The 17139-nt window shown below is 41.3% G+C and overlaps 1 protein-coding gene and 1 long non-coding RNA gene across 2 annotated transcripts in view; one reads left to right on the forward strand and one right to left on the reverse strand.

Annotated features, from left to right (window-relative positions):
• Positions 1 to 8826, reverse strand: part of LOC306960927 — a 57576-nt gene extending 48750 nt beyond the window's left edge. Inside the window, exon 1 of the long non-coding RNA XR_013792721.1 lies at positions 8685 to 8826. This is a non-coding gene — a long non-coding RNA (uncharacterized lncRNA). The remainder of the gene's footprint in view (positions 1 to 8684) is intronic.
• rtn4rl2a (reticulon 4 receptor-like 2 a) lies at positions 8058 to 11631 on the forward strand. The gene is made up of 4 exons (XM_079553426.1): positions 8058 to 8223; positions 8767 to 8993; positions 9420 to 9653; positions 9857 to 11631. Exons 1-4 carry the CDS (start codon positions 8166 to 8168, stop codon positions 10697 to 10699), a joined length of 1362 nt encoding a protein of 453 aa, XP_079409552.1. The 5' UTR covers positions 8058 to 8165; the 3' UTR covers positions 10700 to 11631.
• Positions 11632 to 17139: the final 5508 nt, after the last annotated feature.

Genomic DNA, 17139 nt, shown 5'->3' on the forward strand with positions numbered 1-17139 from the left:
ATACGATCGGCTGCGTCACCTTTGCCACAAACACGTGCTTTTGACACTTGTTCTGTCCAAAAAGGTGTGACTGTAGTGTACATGTTCCCCGACATTGTCACCATTGACTTGTCACGTTTCAAGACACACACACAAATTATTGATCTGGTCAAATGTAGTGGTTCTCGACTGGTGAGTTGGGGCCCGTGAGTGTCTATGACGGGGAAAGTAAATGGAGGGTTTTTCTAAACTGCTGTGATCACGTCAGCCTGACCATCAATGCTTGAGTCGACACAGGAATCATCACTCGTAGGGAAGTTCAATTTACATCACACGGCATCACAAATCAAACCATTATTGAATTCATTATTTTCTCCGTTTCTTTTTTATTTGGGTCGCTACTCGTCATTAAAGGGTGACGGTGGTTGTTGAATATCAATGTTCTCCGGAAATGTTCGTGCAATGTTTTTTATCATGTTCATGCCGGAGAGAATTTTAACAGGGAAACATGTTTTTGCAAGAAAAACCTATTACAACGATCCAGCTGTGGTCAGTGTGAAACATGTGGTAACCATAGAAACGGACACACCTCGTCACCTGGAGCTTGACGTCAAGCTTGGTTTTTTACATTAGATAAATAATCACCTCATGGCTCTAAAGGATGGGTACTCTAATGGAAACGGCATATTTCCCTACAGAGACAGTAAACTATACGCAGATACGTGCAGACGGCATCTTTGGAATCGCCCATATATGGTCATGTTTGGAAACAGTTAAGGGGAAAAACAATTTGGAGAAAACTTTCTCTGATTATTCAAAAACTACTCTAGCAATTGCTGAATTATGAATATAGTTTTCTATTAAATAAAGATACAAAGACATGGGGAGGAGCAAAGTGGTTCAACAGCCCATAAATACATAAATAACGGAGAATGCTCACTTAATGCTTCATGTTATCATCATGCTAATGCTAACTCTAGCTAGCGCTAGCTACAACTGCTGTTTTTTTCGCTTCTACTGCACAATCTGCTGTGAATGAACATCCATATGGACCCGATTTAGACTTGACTTTTAAACCTCGTCTTTTAAAGCATCTCACAGCTTTGGAACACCTCAACAACACAGTCCACTAGTTAGGGCAGCTGGGGGAGGGCTTGTTGGTTGGGGCTACTGCCCTTTCCTAACAGGCCCACTCCACACCCTGGCTTTTTAATGCACCACACTATATAGGGCAAAAAAAAGAAAAAGAAAAAAAACAACAACAAAAAACAACCAACACTTGTACATAAAAATATTGTAGTGGCAATAGTAATGACATCAAATGTTTTATCAGGATCTCTTTGTCTAGTAAACAAGATTCCATTTAATCTCTGAATATTAAATATGCCTGTATAAAGATATAATATTGTAATATTATATTATTCATTCGCAATATCTAGGATGTCATCAAAAATAATAAAACAAATAATTGTAATGATGGTAATAACATTCAAATATTAATAATAACAACAAATGCATTTGTTTGTATGATCATAATTCTCATTTTGATGTATGCAATAGCATAAATGTAAATCTTAAACACAGTTGTATGTGCCTGGGTTTGGAAAATCGAATACATGAATTATCTTATTTTCTTATTTTCTTATACTTGTTTAGTATCCAATAGGAAAAGTAAGCTATGGAGTCTATGCGTTCCACTCCTGTAATCTCATTTCCTTTTATGTGCAAACTTCTTCTTGGTTGTGGATACAGTCCTCATGTATATCTGTAAATGGTAAATGTTTATTATGTTGAATGTGGGGTTGGCGCCCATAAGCTTCTTGCTTCAGCCGACTCCTTTTGAGCATCTGTGACTGGTTGTATATGTGTATTTGTAAATCAGGAAAATGTAGTTGCTCAAATAAATTAAACTAAACTAAACTTTATTTGTATGTGATAAATACATTTATATTCAGCCAGAAAATGGCAAAAAAAGAGTGAAAATTTGTGTCTCCCAAAACATTCTGTTTTCACTGCACCTGGCACCGGCCTGAAAACGGCTTTGTTTTCGTGTAGTCATTGATTTTATGTGGACTTCTCCCGTCCCATGTTAACTGAGAACATGCATATTTTTATGTCGTGGTTTTTTGGCTCATATCTCGATCATTACTGGAGGAATCCACATGAAACACAAACTGTCACAAAGTTCATTGTCTCCTCTGTCTGTACATATGAACAAATGTCCAATTATTTTCAAAAAACGTCAAAAAGTGGTGACAATATGCAAAAACATGACCGTGATGTTGTCCAATAGAAAGGACTTTCAGACAAAAAAATAATATCACAGGTTTGTGAATCCAATCACGATCAGATACTGAAGAGGAAAAACATTAGTCAATTTTTGTTTTGGAGATTTCTTAAAAAAACTGCATTTCTCCCATAGAGTTGTATTGGCCCTGCCCCCCACCTGACACAATGACATCATCACATTCTCAATCGTGAACGCCGCCTATTCTTAAATTTTGAAATAAGATAAAAACAGCCTCTGCAATTCTCTGGTAAACTATATAGATATACTTATATCCACCTGCTGTGTGTTTCAGTGGAACACATCTAACTCGACATTTGAATCAAACAAGAACAGGAAACGGTAACAAGATGGAAAATACAGTGCAAGATTTCATGTATATTTATTTACATATTTAATCTTTGATTCCAACAAATAGTCAACCTGCAGCGGACCTCTCATGAAATCATCTTTGCTTGCCAATTGCACCAAGAAATATTAACATCACCCAGTCCGATCCGAGCATGTAGGCGAAAGCACAGTGCAGCACATTGGATAACGTCATCTGACAAGCAAATCCAGCCCGAAACCAAAAAAAAAAAAAAGGAAATATTCTGGAAACCTCCTGTTGCGTTGTTCATGCCGTCTTACTCATCTCGCTCATTCATAAATATCCCACACTGTTTTCGGGCGCGGCTGTGTGGCCACAACTCAGACTGACTGACATTTTGCGACTTTGGCTTTTGGACAAAGTTACTTCACACGTAACGAACAGGAGACCCAGTGAAACGGCCAGTTCAGGCACAGTGCGCAGCTGCGAACGTGGGTGAGTGTGAAGGGGAAGCCTGGTCCCGAATGAACAAGTGGGCGCTGCACATGAGCTGGTGCGTCCATAAGTCCAGATAAGGACAGAGCAGGAGGTGTGACAGAAAAAGACAGAGATCTCCTTCATTACTCATTTGTTTATGAGCGGCTCGCATGGCTTCCAACACATGCGCTGTCGCGTGTGTGTGTGCGCTCGCTTCATGTGACTCGCTTCTTCATCATACCTCAGATGTTTGGCCTCGTGTGGCATCCTGCTCGGAGCTCTTCACCCTTTACCACCTCGGGACAGTTACCTTCTTGACTGTTATATTTTGCTATACAAAGTGTGGCCTACTTGACAAAAACAATATAAAAGTCTTTTATGAAAGATTTTCAAACTCAACAAAATCAACATCACAAAGGCAAATCTGCTCCATTGCACACTTGCTAAAGAATTTCTGATCCATGAAATATGATTAATACACTATATACCAGTGCTTCCCAATCAAGGGGTACAGTAGATTAAAAAAAAAAAAGCAATGGGGAATTTAGTGACAATAATATTGCATTGGTTATATACGGCACCTTTTTGGACTTTGAAAGACGTGTTGAATTGTATCATTCACAGAAGCAGGTACTATTCTGTTACATTTACTCAAGTCCAGTACTTTCTATTTCTACTTGACTCAACTTGAACAAGACGCTTGGTTATACTTTTCCACTGTGAGTGAATCGTTAGCGTTCGTTTACAATAGGCCAGGATGAATGAGAGTGTGTTTGGTAACACTTTATTTTACACTACCTTGATACAGTGTACCCAATAAAATGTAGTACAATGTAATCCGCTCTGTAACAATGTGTAATAACTTCTAACTATGCAGTACATACACAATGGAATAATGTGTATTTGGAGGTACATAATGTAATAAGACATATGACCTTTAGGGTTCAGGCTTAAAGGGACTATGCAGAGTTTAAAAATGTTAAAACTATGTATTTTCCTCCCCCTACATGTTCCTGCCATGTCCTAATGTGTAGAATAAGCCCGGACTTATTCACCACAACTGCAGCTAAAATCCTGCACTGTCACTCAACAAGTTGTTACTTCGGGTCCGAAGTTCCGTCATGCACGAGCTTAATGTAGAAGTTGCAGTTACGCGTAAGACCTGAGGTGGCAGTAGTGAGTATAAAATGGCTAACTTGCATTTAGTCTCTTTAAGGTTAGGGTTAGAGTTTAGGTCTTATTACATTATGTACCAATAAAATACTTATACACATTATTCCATTATGTATGTAGCCTGTAGGTACAAGTTAATACACAGTGCTACATAGCACATTACATTGTCCTTAGTGTGGCAGTTACAATGTTCCATATCAAGGGTAGTGTAAAATAAACTATCCATACATATCCATGTATTTTGATTAACATGATTAACATCCCAAACAAATAAAAAATAAATTAAAAAAAGGTTCACTTGACAATAATAAATGTAATAAATAAAAGTGTTACCAGCCCATTTTCTGCACAACACAACACTTTAGCCTTTTATTTTTATTATTGGTGTTTGGTTACTCTCTCAGCAGAGAGAGAGTGTTAAATACACTGTCTTTTTATCGTAGTACTTTAGTATTAAACCAGAAGTGCCGTTCCTAGTAGAAGTTGTGGCGCAGTTGTCGGACCGTGATCTAATTTTTTCACCTGTAAGCGACATGTACAGTAAGTGTCATCCTAAATATTCTAAAATGACATTTGTTCACCTATTCTATAGTATGAGCTCAAATAAACTTTAGAAAGACATCGGACTCTTCCTGGTCATTTCCAGGGACAACAGAAGCAACTGCTACATATAATAGATTTCAATTACAGAAACAAAATAAAAAATGTTTTGAGAAAAAAACTAAATTAAAGAACTAAAATCATTTTAGTCAGGCGGACAAAAAAAAGAAGCAGCCAATCTAGTTCAAGGGCGTCGCTCAAAAAGATGTTCTTCATTCATGAGCGCACGGCCGTCAATGGGAGACGGACAACGGCGGACTAGGCAATTCAGCTTTATACAAACTCATGCCAGACAAGCGCTTGACCTTGAGAGTAAGTTTTCAAGACATCATTTCACAGCCAACTATACCGACATGAGGAATGAGAAAGACTGAAATATCAGAAAAATATTAAGCGTATTGCAAAAACATTATCACCGCGAGTAAGTCACAGAGGTGAAGCCAACAAAACTCATGAATAAAGAAGTAAACAATAGGAACATTTAAGAAGCAAGGTCTATATAGGTGAAAATACAACAAGTGCCTGAAGTAGGAATCCCGCTCAATGACGGTGAACAAGAAAAATCTCTCAATTAATGCAAGAAGAGTTTGAGTAAAGAGATGTTAAGTCATTTATGGAGGGGCAAAGCTTCCACAGCACAAAATGTTTTTTTTTTTTTACTGCAGAAATGAATGGCTCTGGTCTTTTGAGCGATAATCACTGCCTTGTGAGTTTTAATTTGGCTCTGCAGATCACCACTTTAGTGAGTTTACCTGCAGAATAATTACATTCTATTGGTCTGGACTGATACCATGTGCAATATATATGGAAAGTCATTACTTAAACCAGGCTGTATTGACTCTCTGGATATTTTCGCTCTGCTTTCCGCTGCATTTGCCCATAACGTGGCTGTGCATGAGTCGCTGTCACGTGCACACTGTTTGCTAAACATTTAAAGAGTTAATGAAGATGAAGTCCCGATTCCTGTCCAGTACACGGTGTGGGCGGCTTGTAAGAAAGCCCACAGTGATTCTTTCATGTGGGCGCTGGCCATGGTGCTGAAGCTGCAAGAAAATGAACCAGCGTTTACTTCTTTTTAAGAGCAGCTTTTATGCAATACGAGAACATAAAGCACTGGTAGGAGAAAAAAGAAAATTGCAATTTAATTTGATTCAAGCGAGACGGGCGCCGTGTCAGAGTTGTTTTTGTCCCTGCAGTGTCACCTTTTATCTGCTTCTTTCACCACCCAAATCAAGGGTAAAATCTCTAATTACCGGTAGACTCACAGTGAAATGCTCTTTTCAAGCCCAAAACTACAGTCCAGAGCACCTCACCTAATATGCCCGACAGTTAATGGGCTGCAGATGCATGTTTCTGATATAAACACGTCAAAGTTCCCTTGATTTCCCTTGCTTCAATGCTTTTGATCTCAAGCACGACTTTATCTCCCTCATATCTGGCCCTGAATGACGGCGGAAAACTCCAAGAAAACAGCAAATATTTGAATTGATGAATAAAACGCTGTATATTTGAAGGTTACGAAATATTGAAAACCCGACTCCTCTCTCTTTTAGCGTGGCCACTCAAAGCTGCAGTGGCAGTGACAGCTTGAGACAGAAACTGAGCTTGAAATGGCATCTGCTGCCTTGGTCAAGATGAAAAGATATTTCTTTGGTCCATTTGCCTAAATTAACACACACATTTAATCCTTTTTTTTTTTTTTGGTGCCAATACAACCTCATTTTAGTCAACAGCAATCAAACTTTCTATTTTCTCTTCATATTGCGCAGCCTGATCAACATCAACATGGCTGGTAAAAACAAACAAAAAGCTTTCATGAATCAATTTCAGTTGCTCTGGTGTAAACTCTCCTTTTGTGTCATATTAAAGGGACTATACAGAGTTTGAAAATGTTAAAAGTAAGTATTTTCCTCCCCCTACATGTTCCAGCCATTTCCTAATGTGTAGAATGAGCTCAGACCTGTTCAAATGCCTCTAAAATCCTGCACAGTCACTCAAAAAGTTACACGTATGATCTGAGGTGGCAGTAGTGAGTATAAAAATGACCAACTTGCATATCGTCCCTTTAAACACTAAACCCCCGACTCAACCGGGTGCATTTTCTTCAGTTTGGCTTTACCCAAATCTAAAACCTTCCTTAAATTAGCGTGGAAAATGGCGACAAAATGAGGATGAAAACACAGCAAAAAACATTTAAAAAGTGACCAAAAAAGAGCAGGGAAAAGCAACAAAAATGTGACAAAATGTGACAAATAAGTGGCAATAAAAGCAACTACTAAAACGTGATTACAAAAACAAAGAAGAAGCTTTGATCAATTTTGTAAACCTTAGCTTTCAAATGAGGTGTTACCCTGGCCTATAGGCTGCAGGCTCCAGTTGAGAAGTTTTTACCTTTGGGTAAAACCGAACTGTTACAGTGGGAGTTAGGGGGTTAAGATCCAGTTGGACTTAATCTAGACTTTCAAACCTAATCCAAAAACAGCTCCACTCACTGGGCCTATCTGCACAGAGTAAAAACAACAGGGAGACAGTTATGGATGAAAAAAAAAAGCCACTGTATACTTGTTGCAAATGATGAAAACGCTTGTTCTATTTCCATGAGTGTTGCACATATTTTTCACAAGATAAAACCATTGTCAGACTTAAACATGCACATGCATCTTGCTGCCCTTAATTGGTGACTTTGTCCTGACAGTCCACTTTTGCGCATTGTGCCAATTCATGTCATTCAACTTTTCATCATCAATAATTATGTCAGAAACTATAATTAATCAGTCTGACTGTAGTTTAAACGTCCAGTAACGCTACACAGATGGGGTGTTTAGGCAGCACGCCCTGGCACAGGCCCGTCTCTTGTGGCTGAATCATAATTCGGGGGCATCCTTCTCTTTCCTTAACACAACCATCCAAGCAATTTCTACATGGCTCTGTCTAGCTCGAGCGCGCCGGAAGCGGACCATAAGTGTCTCTCCGCGCGCCATTCAGGAAACAATTCTCCTACCCATCCTCTGTGCGCTTCTGCGTGCGTACTGCAGTCTCCTCCTCATGCTGCCTTTACGCGCGTATGCCAGCCTCTCCAAAGAGAATCCCCGACGGTAAATCCCGCCCCTTTCCGTTCCCCTCCGCCCGCACTGCCGCTTCTGACCCCGGGCCGGTGACGTAGGAGATTCCGCGGTGCCCACTGCCGTAGGCGCGAACGGCATGGTGCAGTATATATGCGCCGGTTTTAGTGGAAGACTTCACTCTCAGTCGCTCCGACTCGGGAACCAGAGCATCAGCGGAGATAGCAGATCTTTCTTTCGGTCTTTTAGGCTAACTCGCTTTGGGCTTTGGTTCAGGATGGAAACCTCTTCGATTTCTCGGAGCCGACGATGCTCCATCATGCGCAACTGCAAAAGTAAGTTTATCTCCTGCTTCACTGGCTTTGGATGCAATGGACCCTGCACTTTACAACTTGTTCGGGAAAGTTTCAAAGGGGACCAAGAAATTATGGCTTTTGTTAGCTTTTATCAAGTAAATATGCTGCCTTTGTTTTAAGGTGTTTATCCATTTATCTTAGTTTGGATTTTGAGCTTTACGCACAGTTTTATATTATCATTGTTTAGAAAATGATGGGCATCTGCTTTTCTATACATCCTGTAATTGAGTGTTTTGTTATTAAGATACATGTAGTCTTATTCTAATCCATATGAAGGGTTAGTTTTCAGACAGTTATTAGTATTACTGTGATGTAGCCGTGCGTAAAAACTGCTTCTTTGGACCCAGAGCGCGCACTGATAGATGTAATGGTTATGTGACTCTGCGAACGCATATTAAGGAGATACAAACGAAAGCATTGAAAGATACATGAGCAATTACCTTTAAAGCTCGTCTGTGCTATTGCGTTTGGCTTGTGATGGTTATGGCGCAAAGAATCACACCCGCTCTGTCTCTGCTGCAGGCGGTCTCTCCTTGTGGCTGGTGGTGTGGATGGTCCTCGGCAAGCCTGGTCCGGCGTCGGCGTGTCCGCAGAACTGCGTGTGCTACCCGACGCCGATGACTGTGAGCTGCCAGGCGCAGAACTTCACCGCCGTGCCCGTGGGAGTGCCCTACGAGTCACAACGCGTGTTCCTCCAAAACAACAGGATCACGGAGCTCAGAGTGGGGTCTTTTGGCTTTGGGACTCAGGTAAGCACCACTTCAGCTGTAATTCAGATCGCAAAAAGCTGCAAGGAGTTAATTAACAAGTGCTGTCTTCAGAGTCTACTGAGGAGTTTGTGTGGGAGGTTTGTAATCACTGCCACCTGACACGGTGTTTTGGATGCAAGTTTATCTGCAAAGCTGATTTTGTGCATATTTGAATACATGCAATCATATCAGCACAATCCTGTGCTTTTGCTTTTCCTCTGGCTAAAATCAATAAATGTAATTATGCGTCCATAAGACAAATTGCAGCAGTTAAAGACAAACTGAAGCAATGTGTCATCCATGTATAGCAATAGAATATTTGACGGGTATGTATGAAATGTGTTATTATTATTTTTATTTTTTGTAATATATAGTAAGACTACGCATGAAATGACGTTCACTGAATGCAATTGTGTTGCGGCTTAGGTCCTGTGGCTTTTCTCTAACAACATCACGTGGATCGAGGCAGGGGCTTTCAGTGAGCTGAGGGACTTGGAGGAGTTGGACCTGGGAGACAATCCTAGCCTCCACAGACTGGAGGGGGGAGCCTTCCGTGGCTTAGAGAAACTCCAGAGCCTCCATATGCACCGCTGCAAGCTCACTGCGCTGCCCCATGACATCTTCCACAAACTCTACAGCCTGCAGTTCCTCTATCTGCAGGTAGGGGAGCTGTTGTGATGCAATACATACCATGACTCACTGCACACAAATGCAACAAAGTTCCAACAGCACAGCTTCTGACCACTATATTTGTGGACAAAAGTGCTATACTGCCTTGATCACAAATCTTTTTGTCAGAATGCAAGTTGATGCGGACTTATTACACCACAATGTACAACTAACTTCTATCTTTTGTGTTTTAGGAAAACCACCTTCACTTCCTGCAGGATGACATCTTCTCTGACCTTATCAACCTCAGTCAGCTTTTCATTCATGGAAACCGTATCCGCACCCTCTCTGAAAACGTGTTCCGAGGCCTGGTCAACCTGGACCGGCTGCTGCTCCATGACAATCGTATCCGCCAGGTGAATCGCCGGGCCTTCAGGGACCTGGGCCGCCTCACCATGTTGTTCCTTTTCAACAACTCTCTTGCCGAGCTACCAGGCCAGACGCTGCGAGATCTGCAGGGCATCGAGTTCTTGAGGCTCAACGCCAACCCCTGGTCCTGTGGCTGTGAGTCACGGCCCGTGTGGGAGTGGTTCCGCGAGGTGCATGTATCGTCGTCTGAGGTCATCTGTGCTTCTCCCTCCAATCGCCGCAACCAGGACATGCGCTTTCTTCGGGAAATGGACTTCGCCCTCTGCCCCCTGCCTGACCCCGGCTCCATTGGCGGGTCAACCACAACCACCTTCAGCACCAAAACTCGCTGGTGGTTCCACAAAAACAAGCCCCAATCATCCACAAAAGGTGTGTTCGAGAAGGCATCCGAGACTGTAAAGGCTGGTCTGTACGGCAAGGGCCCCTCCAGCACCACCTCAGTGGTGAAATATGAGCTGGGCGAGGAGGAGCTGGCTCTTCCCAAACTGGACCCAGAAGAATACTGGGCCAACTACGGTAACGAGGACTCTGGCATCACAGTGCGCTGCTTCGAGCTCGAGTGTCCGCCAGAGTTTGACACCCCATCCTCCTCCTCGCCCGCACCCTGTGTACTGTCGATAGTCTCCATGTCTCTACTCACAGTCCCCATTCACCTGCTGTTTGGCTGAAAGACTCTTAGACCCCTCCTTCGGCCTGTTTTAGAGGCTGTTGGGTCCCTGTCAGACTGTCTACACCCCCTTTGCCTGCTCTGCTGTAGGCCTTTAGTAAAGGCGCGGCAAGGGAGATGGGGGGACGGTTAGATTGTGAATCTAGCATTTACAGGGCTTTACACTTTGAGGGCTGCTAAGAGTTCTTCAGCTGTGTTAGATCAGCTGCAGGTGTACACCTGTAAGACCTCATTATTCCCTGTAATCAGGGCAACGAGGGCTGAGACCATTATCAGCAGCAAATGTTAGAGAATGATTACTTTCACCTCAGACTAGTTCCAGACCAAGTACAACCAGTGCATTTAGTGCATCCACTGACTGTCTGCGAGATACATATAGATTACTGTTAGAATAACAGCACAGTAATGACAATACTGTAATCACTTAAAGTGTCTTGTAAATAGAGATTTTGTGACTAATATGGTGTCTGTAGTCCAGCATATTTTTTACCATTTTCAAATTCGATCCTGGAAAACTGTGAAGGCTTCGTGCTTCTACTTGACAGAGCACAATGCACAGGGCAGAAAGAATAGAGATGGCAGAAAGAGAGTCAAGTAGTGAGGAGCAAACTGCACAAATGAATGTAATCTAAAAAGTTTATTTGAAGGAGGAGATAAGCAGAACTTTATGCAGCAATAAGAAATGAAAGAAGTGAGTAATACAGACTGAGGGCCAGTGCTGGCAGTAGAAGCAGCATCCTGCAGATTCAAGTAATAAAACCATCCACCATTCACAACCTTCTGTAAATATGTGGTCTCTAAGACCACCACAGGGAAAATGCTTCCTGATGGAAGCTGGGGAATTGTTTCTTGGATGTCTTTCTGTGACATATTGCTATAACGTGTTACGATTGTACTTGAAGAGCTTGATATAAAACACTGAATATTTCCTTACCCATGTTGTCATAGTTTCTCTTCACACACACATTTACTTGATGTAGAAGACAGCTCAAACAAAGATTTCAGAAACTTTAAATACATGAGCGACAGATTGTCAGAGTGTGATCCTATCATGACTAAAGTGGTTGAAAGGTCTCACCACATGGACAGTCACAGCCAGTGCTGGTCAGAATAGCTCTGGGCATCTGTCCATGTGTGGATACTTGAGGATGAATGGATTCACAGGCTGGCATCACTGCAAAAGGCAAATACGTCACTAGTTTGCCACTTGCTTGACTCATCAATAAGCCACGCCAGATGGATAGCTGTGGTGTAAATTGGCCCGGCTTGTCAATACATTAAGGGAGATTCAAGCGACTTTAGAAGATGAAAGAACTGCAGATAAAAGGCTTGCAAGTCAAAACAAACAGACAGATGCAAGCTTGAGCCAGGACGTGTCAGAGTTTAGGGTAAAAATAGCAATCATTTTCAAGGCAAAGTGGGGCAAAATGGGAGAAGAAAGTTTCTATATATAGACATCAATCTCAGAGTGTTGAAGCCTCAGCGGAAAGAGCCTTGAAGCTCATCCAAGTTTTTTTTTTTCCATTTTTGCCCGTCTAATTCTCGCAAGACCCTGAGATTGAAAGGGTCGCAGTTTCAATTCACATGTCAGGGTCAATATGTAGGAGGGAATGTGTAGGCGCAAGGGAAATATGATCAGCATGCTGGGGAAAAAAAATAATGTGGCTGTAAGGAAATATTCACTGGCTCTTCAAGTGTGGCGGGCGAGGTTCAGACTGAGCCAGGGTGCTCTTACAGTGCGGTCGCTGTCGGATGACCAAAGTGCCAGTTATGCCATTATCTCCCAACAACTCCTGTGGTTTTCTGTTCACTGTGCATGTCCGATGTTTTGTACCAGACAACAAAAGGCGGATTGGCGTATTTGTTAATTATTTTTACGGTACCGACAGAGGTGTTACTGAACGAATAAAGAAAGAAAAAATAAATTCATACTTGTTTTATCAGAAGCGATGTGTGTGGGAGTTTCATTCTATGTCTTGGCCATTGTACAAGCACACGCATACAGTATCCACGTATCCACACCCACATGCACACGGTGTTACACTGTCCTCCAGGCATTTGTCCAGCTTCACTGATACGTAGCAATACAACTGAGGACCAGAAGAGAGCCCTTAAATCTGTATCAAAACAACATCTCAAACACTTTATACAACAGAGCAACATCACATGAGCTGGTCATCTTTAAAACAGGTGAATAGTTGTATCTACTTGATAATATTAGTACTGAAGATACGATTGTTTTCCATTTAGATTAGATGTTACTGTGTGAAGATAGGTTTTTCAGTGTTTTTCATTTTATACTTGCACATAACATTTCTAGAATCCTTTATTCTTCATGTACACTTAGACGTGCATGTGACAAGATGGATTAACTATATTTTAAAAATGATTATGATAATTGGCCATTTCATGCCAGGTCAGGGGTTTCCAAACGTTTTTCATCAAGGGCCACATATTAAGGGGGTCATTTATCAACGCATTTGCTCAATAGCAGGTGCAAGCTGACAAATAAAATATGCTGTTTTGTAGACATGTTGCACTTAATTTACTATTTGATGTCGCCTGCATGACAGTATTGAGGCCCCCGAATCTAGTGTGTAAAAAAGAGACCGCTGCGTGAGTAAAAATGATCCACTTTTGCACACAGTACTCGCTCTGTAAATGACCCCCTGCGTGTATACAGCATGGAGGAGCACAGATCAATACAGTCAGTGGTGCATTTACGATACAAGATGTTCAACCCTCTATAGGGCACTCATTGAAATACTTTGAAATAAATCATTTCAACTCGAGAGTGTTATTGGGGGACATAACACAAGTTCATTTCTGTTGTTTTTCAAAATGTTTCATTATCAGGCAGAAAATCGATGTGAGTGAAGTTACCATATTTAGATCCTTGCCCTTTAAGTGGTACATTGTTCTTTTTTTTTCTTTTTATTTTACAAAGGTTTATATATATAATATACAAAAAGTACTTGCAGGTCTCGGGGGTGCTGGTATTAAGGAGGCGTTGTGTTTTGTGATATTGATGTTTGAATGATTGTGCCTGTCATAGGTAAGAGTTTTTCTAATGTGATTGTGCTTTACGTGCAGTGGGCGGAGTCAGTCACCTCCAATAGTTTTCCTAAAAACGTGCCTAAAAATAACCTTTGGCAACATGAAAACATATTCCTAGGGTTTATTGGTTCTTTTGTCAAGGAAATACTGTAAGTATGAATAATAGGTGTAACGGACATGTCCAACTATGGACAAAACTAATTAACTTGAATGATAATATGATGATCAAATATGGTGCCTGCCTTTTTCATGATGAAATTTCTCTCATTTCACTACGTCCTTCAAAACCAACACTTTGCACAATTATTCACCAATAAAATGTGTGAGTTTCATCAACTTACCATGGTTAGTTTTCATGTTATGTAAAGAAATGCACCATGAATTTACCCAGACTTGAGTCTTTTTGAGACAGAGAAAACAGGAGGCTGAGAGCGTGACCGGTCTCTGTTGATTGGTCTGATTGGCTGAGTGAGGACCACATGCTTCTTTACCTTATAGTGATGTTCTGCAGGAAGGCCATATGTAAAGTGTGCAGAAATAACCCAAAATAGTCACTTGCCCTAAAGGGTTAAACCGTTCCTCTCACCTTTTTTTTTAGGCTTGGAACCACCTTTTTGAGGTTTGAGGCCCAGGTACCCCTTGGTGAGGACCTCGTCCAAATCCATGATTTGACAACCCACTGCAGAAATAAACTTTTCTGTGTCGAGCTGCCCATCAGGAGCCTATTTTGTATTGGCAACAGAGTCCAAAATGTTTCGCTGTGTGCATTTAACAACTAATGAAAAAAGAGGAAGAACTTTCATTTAAAATGGTTTGTTCCAAAGTCATTCCTTTGTTTATTAAAGGATTTGTAAAATCCCAATTCTTTACAGGGCCAAGTTAATGAACTTGTTTCATAACTGTCAAAGTGCAATACTGTCACAGTAATGTAAAAAACAACTAGTCTGCAAGTATGAATGCTTTGTTATTTATTTTTAGCAAATTGTTTTTACAATGCAATAAGGAAAACAAGATATCCACAACTAGAAAAATAAAATGCAGTTTTTAAAGGTGCATTATGCAACTTTTTATGTGGAAAAAAAGCGATGCAGCGGCTGTATGGGTGGTCAGCATGGTGCCTTTGGATCATGGTGGTCTTTTGGACGCTCCAGAATCAATTTTTTGGAAGGTTTTGGTTTAGGCTGACAGACCCTCTCACCAGAAAACCTGCAAAACAATGGATCCTGGAGCATTGTAGAGATGCTGACCACTCATACAGCCACTACAAGGTCACATAACCACAAATATAAACTTTTGTTTTCGTATAAAAAGTTGCATAATGCACCTTTAAAGTCAAATTTGCAGCTGACTACTTTAAATGTACCTCAGCACACTGAGAAGCATATATTACAACTGGTTTAAGCTGAAATTAAAAAAGAGTTGTTGTTGGCCCAAATGAACCTTGCGTTGACGGTGGTGTCTGGTACTTTGAGGTCATGTGTTTTTGTTATTTCCACTCCTTTGTTTCCAAATGTGAACTTTTGTTTTTGTTATTTGGTCCAACAGTATGTCTGCCAGTCTGGATCGTGTGCGCAGACAAGTCAACAAAGCGAAACATAGAAAGTGTCGGCTCTCACACTCTTCTCTCACTCTCACCAGTGTCCTGCCTATATAAGGAAGAAAGCAGCATATCAAAGCTCTTCCCTTCACTTTCCCATTGGTTGTGGGCTTTTGCGCGGCTGAAAAAGAAAAAAAAAAGAAAAAAAAAATCATTGACGCACCTTCTTTGTCAGCGACTATCTCTTCCAGTTTATTGGGCTACAACCATGTCAGTCGAACGCATTGTAGAGGAGGCGGGACCACTGTGAATCAAATAGATAAATATTAGACCCTCCCACTTTCATTCATAAGAGAAAAGGCATTGGAAGCTGTGGGTTGGTGTGCGTCACTATTTTGTAAATATAAACCCCACCTGCTTCGTCCAATCACATTCGTAAACATTCATGAACACATTTTTTTTTCTTTTTTTTCACGCATGTACGCACTTTCCCCACCGCTGCATGCCTGGAGGATGGGAGCTGATGAAAGCAAACCAGTGCCGATAGAACAGCCGTCTCCCAGTTTTTCTCACATACTCCTCCTGTCGGTGCCACTGACATCATCGTCCGCCTCCGTGCCCTTTGCATTCAGACGCATTGTTCCCTATTCTTCCGAAAAGGTGTAACTTACAGCACTCGCAGCTCCCGCTCTGATTCATAGGTGCGCTCTCACTTTCTCATGAACAAAAGCCCCCCCGTCCTGTCCCTCCATTTGTGGCGCATCTGTTTTGACCAGACACTGAACTGAATATCTCCTTTTACTCTGTTAAAAAAAGAAGAAGAAAAAAACAGACGATAGACTCATCACACTATTATTTTTTTCTTCTTCCCTTTTTCACTGCCATGTGGTGGGAAATATTACCATAGCAAAGGACGATAGAGGTCGACTGGCGCTCGGAGCGGGAGATGAAAGAAAGTCTCAGGGATCTCTGCGCGGAAAGAAACAGCATGAGATACACAGGCAATACTGTGCAAGAACAAAGAACAACAAAGGGAAAACAGGCAGTAAAAGATGCATTCATGATGATGTAAAACAGGACGGTCACCATATGAAAAGCATGAGCATAGAAGAGATACCCTGTGCAGTACAAATACAGTTCTTTACAGTGATATGCCTTCAGACTATTCAGACTGCACGTCTCTCCAACTCTGCAGCGTTTACTCTACTACTGAGGCAGACAACAGCCATTATTAAAGAGGACAAACAACATCACTGGCGGGTTAGTGGGGGAAAGCAGGAAGGCAAGTTTAGAGAGCAATAATGCATTGTGCTTTACAAAACAGGAGGAACTTGCGACACTGATCTAAATGGATCTTTTTCCTCGTGTTGTTGTCACTTTATCGCTTTTTTTTTGCTTTTACTTTTTTGCTGCTCTCTTTTTTGCTATGTTTTTGTCGTCAGTTTCGTTGCTATTTTCACGCTTTTTCCAAGAAGCTTTTACTTGAGTAATGCCAAACTGGAGAAAATCTGCTTGTTCAAGGCGGGGGTTAAGAGGTTAAAAGCAAATGAAATCAATAGAGAGTGAATGCTAAATAAAATGTTGAATTAAAATCTTTTATACACACAGCTACATAAGGCATCTTTGAACGGGAGCTGAATGGCGCGACTGTGTGTGGTTCATATTGGTGGGCAGAAACAGGTATTTTGTTTGCCGCACTTTTGGCACCCGAGGTTAAGGCAGTGTAACCGCCACTAAACTGCTATAGGGGATATGGGATATTTAATATTAAAGGGATATTTCAGGATGTTTGACATAGGGCCTCATTTCCTGAGTGTTGTTGATTTCTCTCTATATTTTTTATTCAT

Source organism: Gobius niger (genome assembly GCF_951799975.1).
Source record: "Gobius niger genome assembly, chromosome: 3".
NCBI classification, from domain to species: Eukaryota; Metazoa; Chordata; class Actinopteri; order Gobiiformes; family Gobiidae; genus Gobius; species Gobius niger.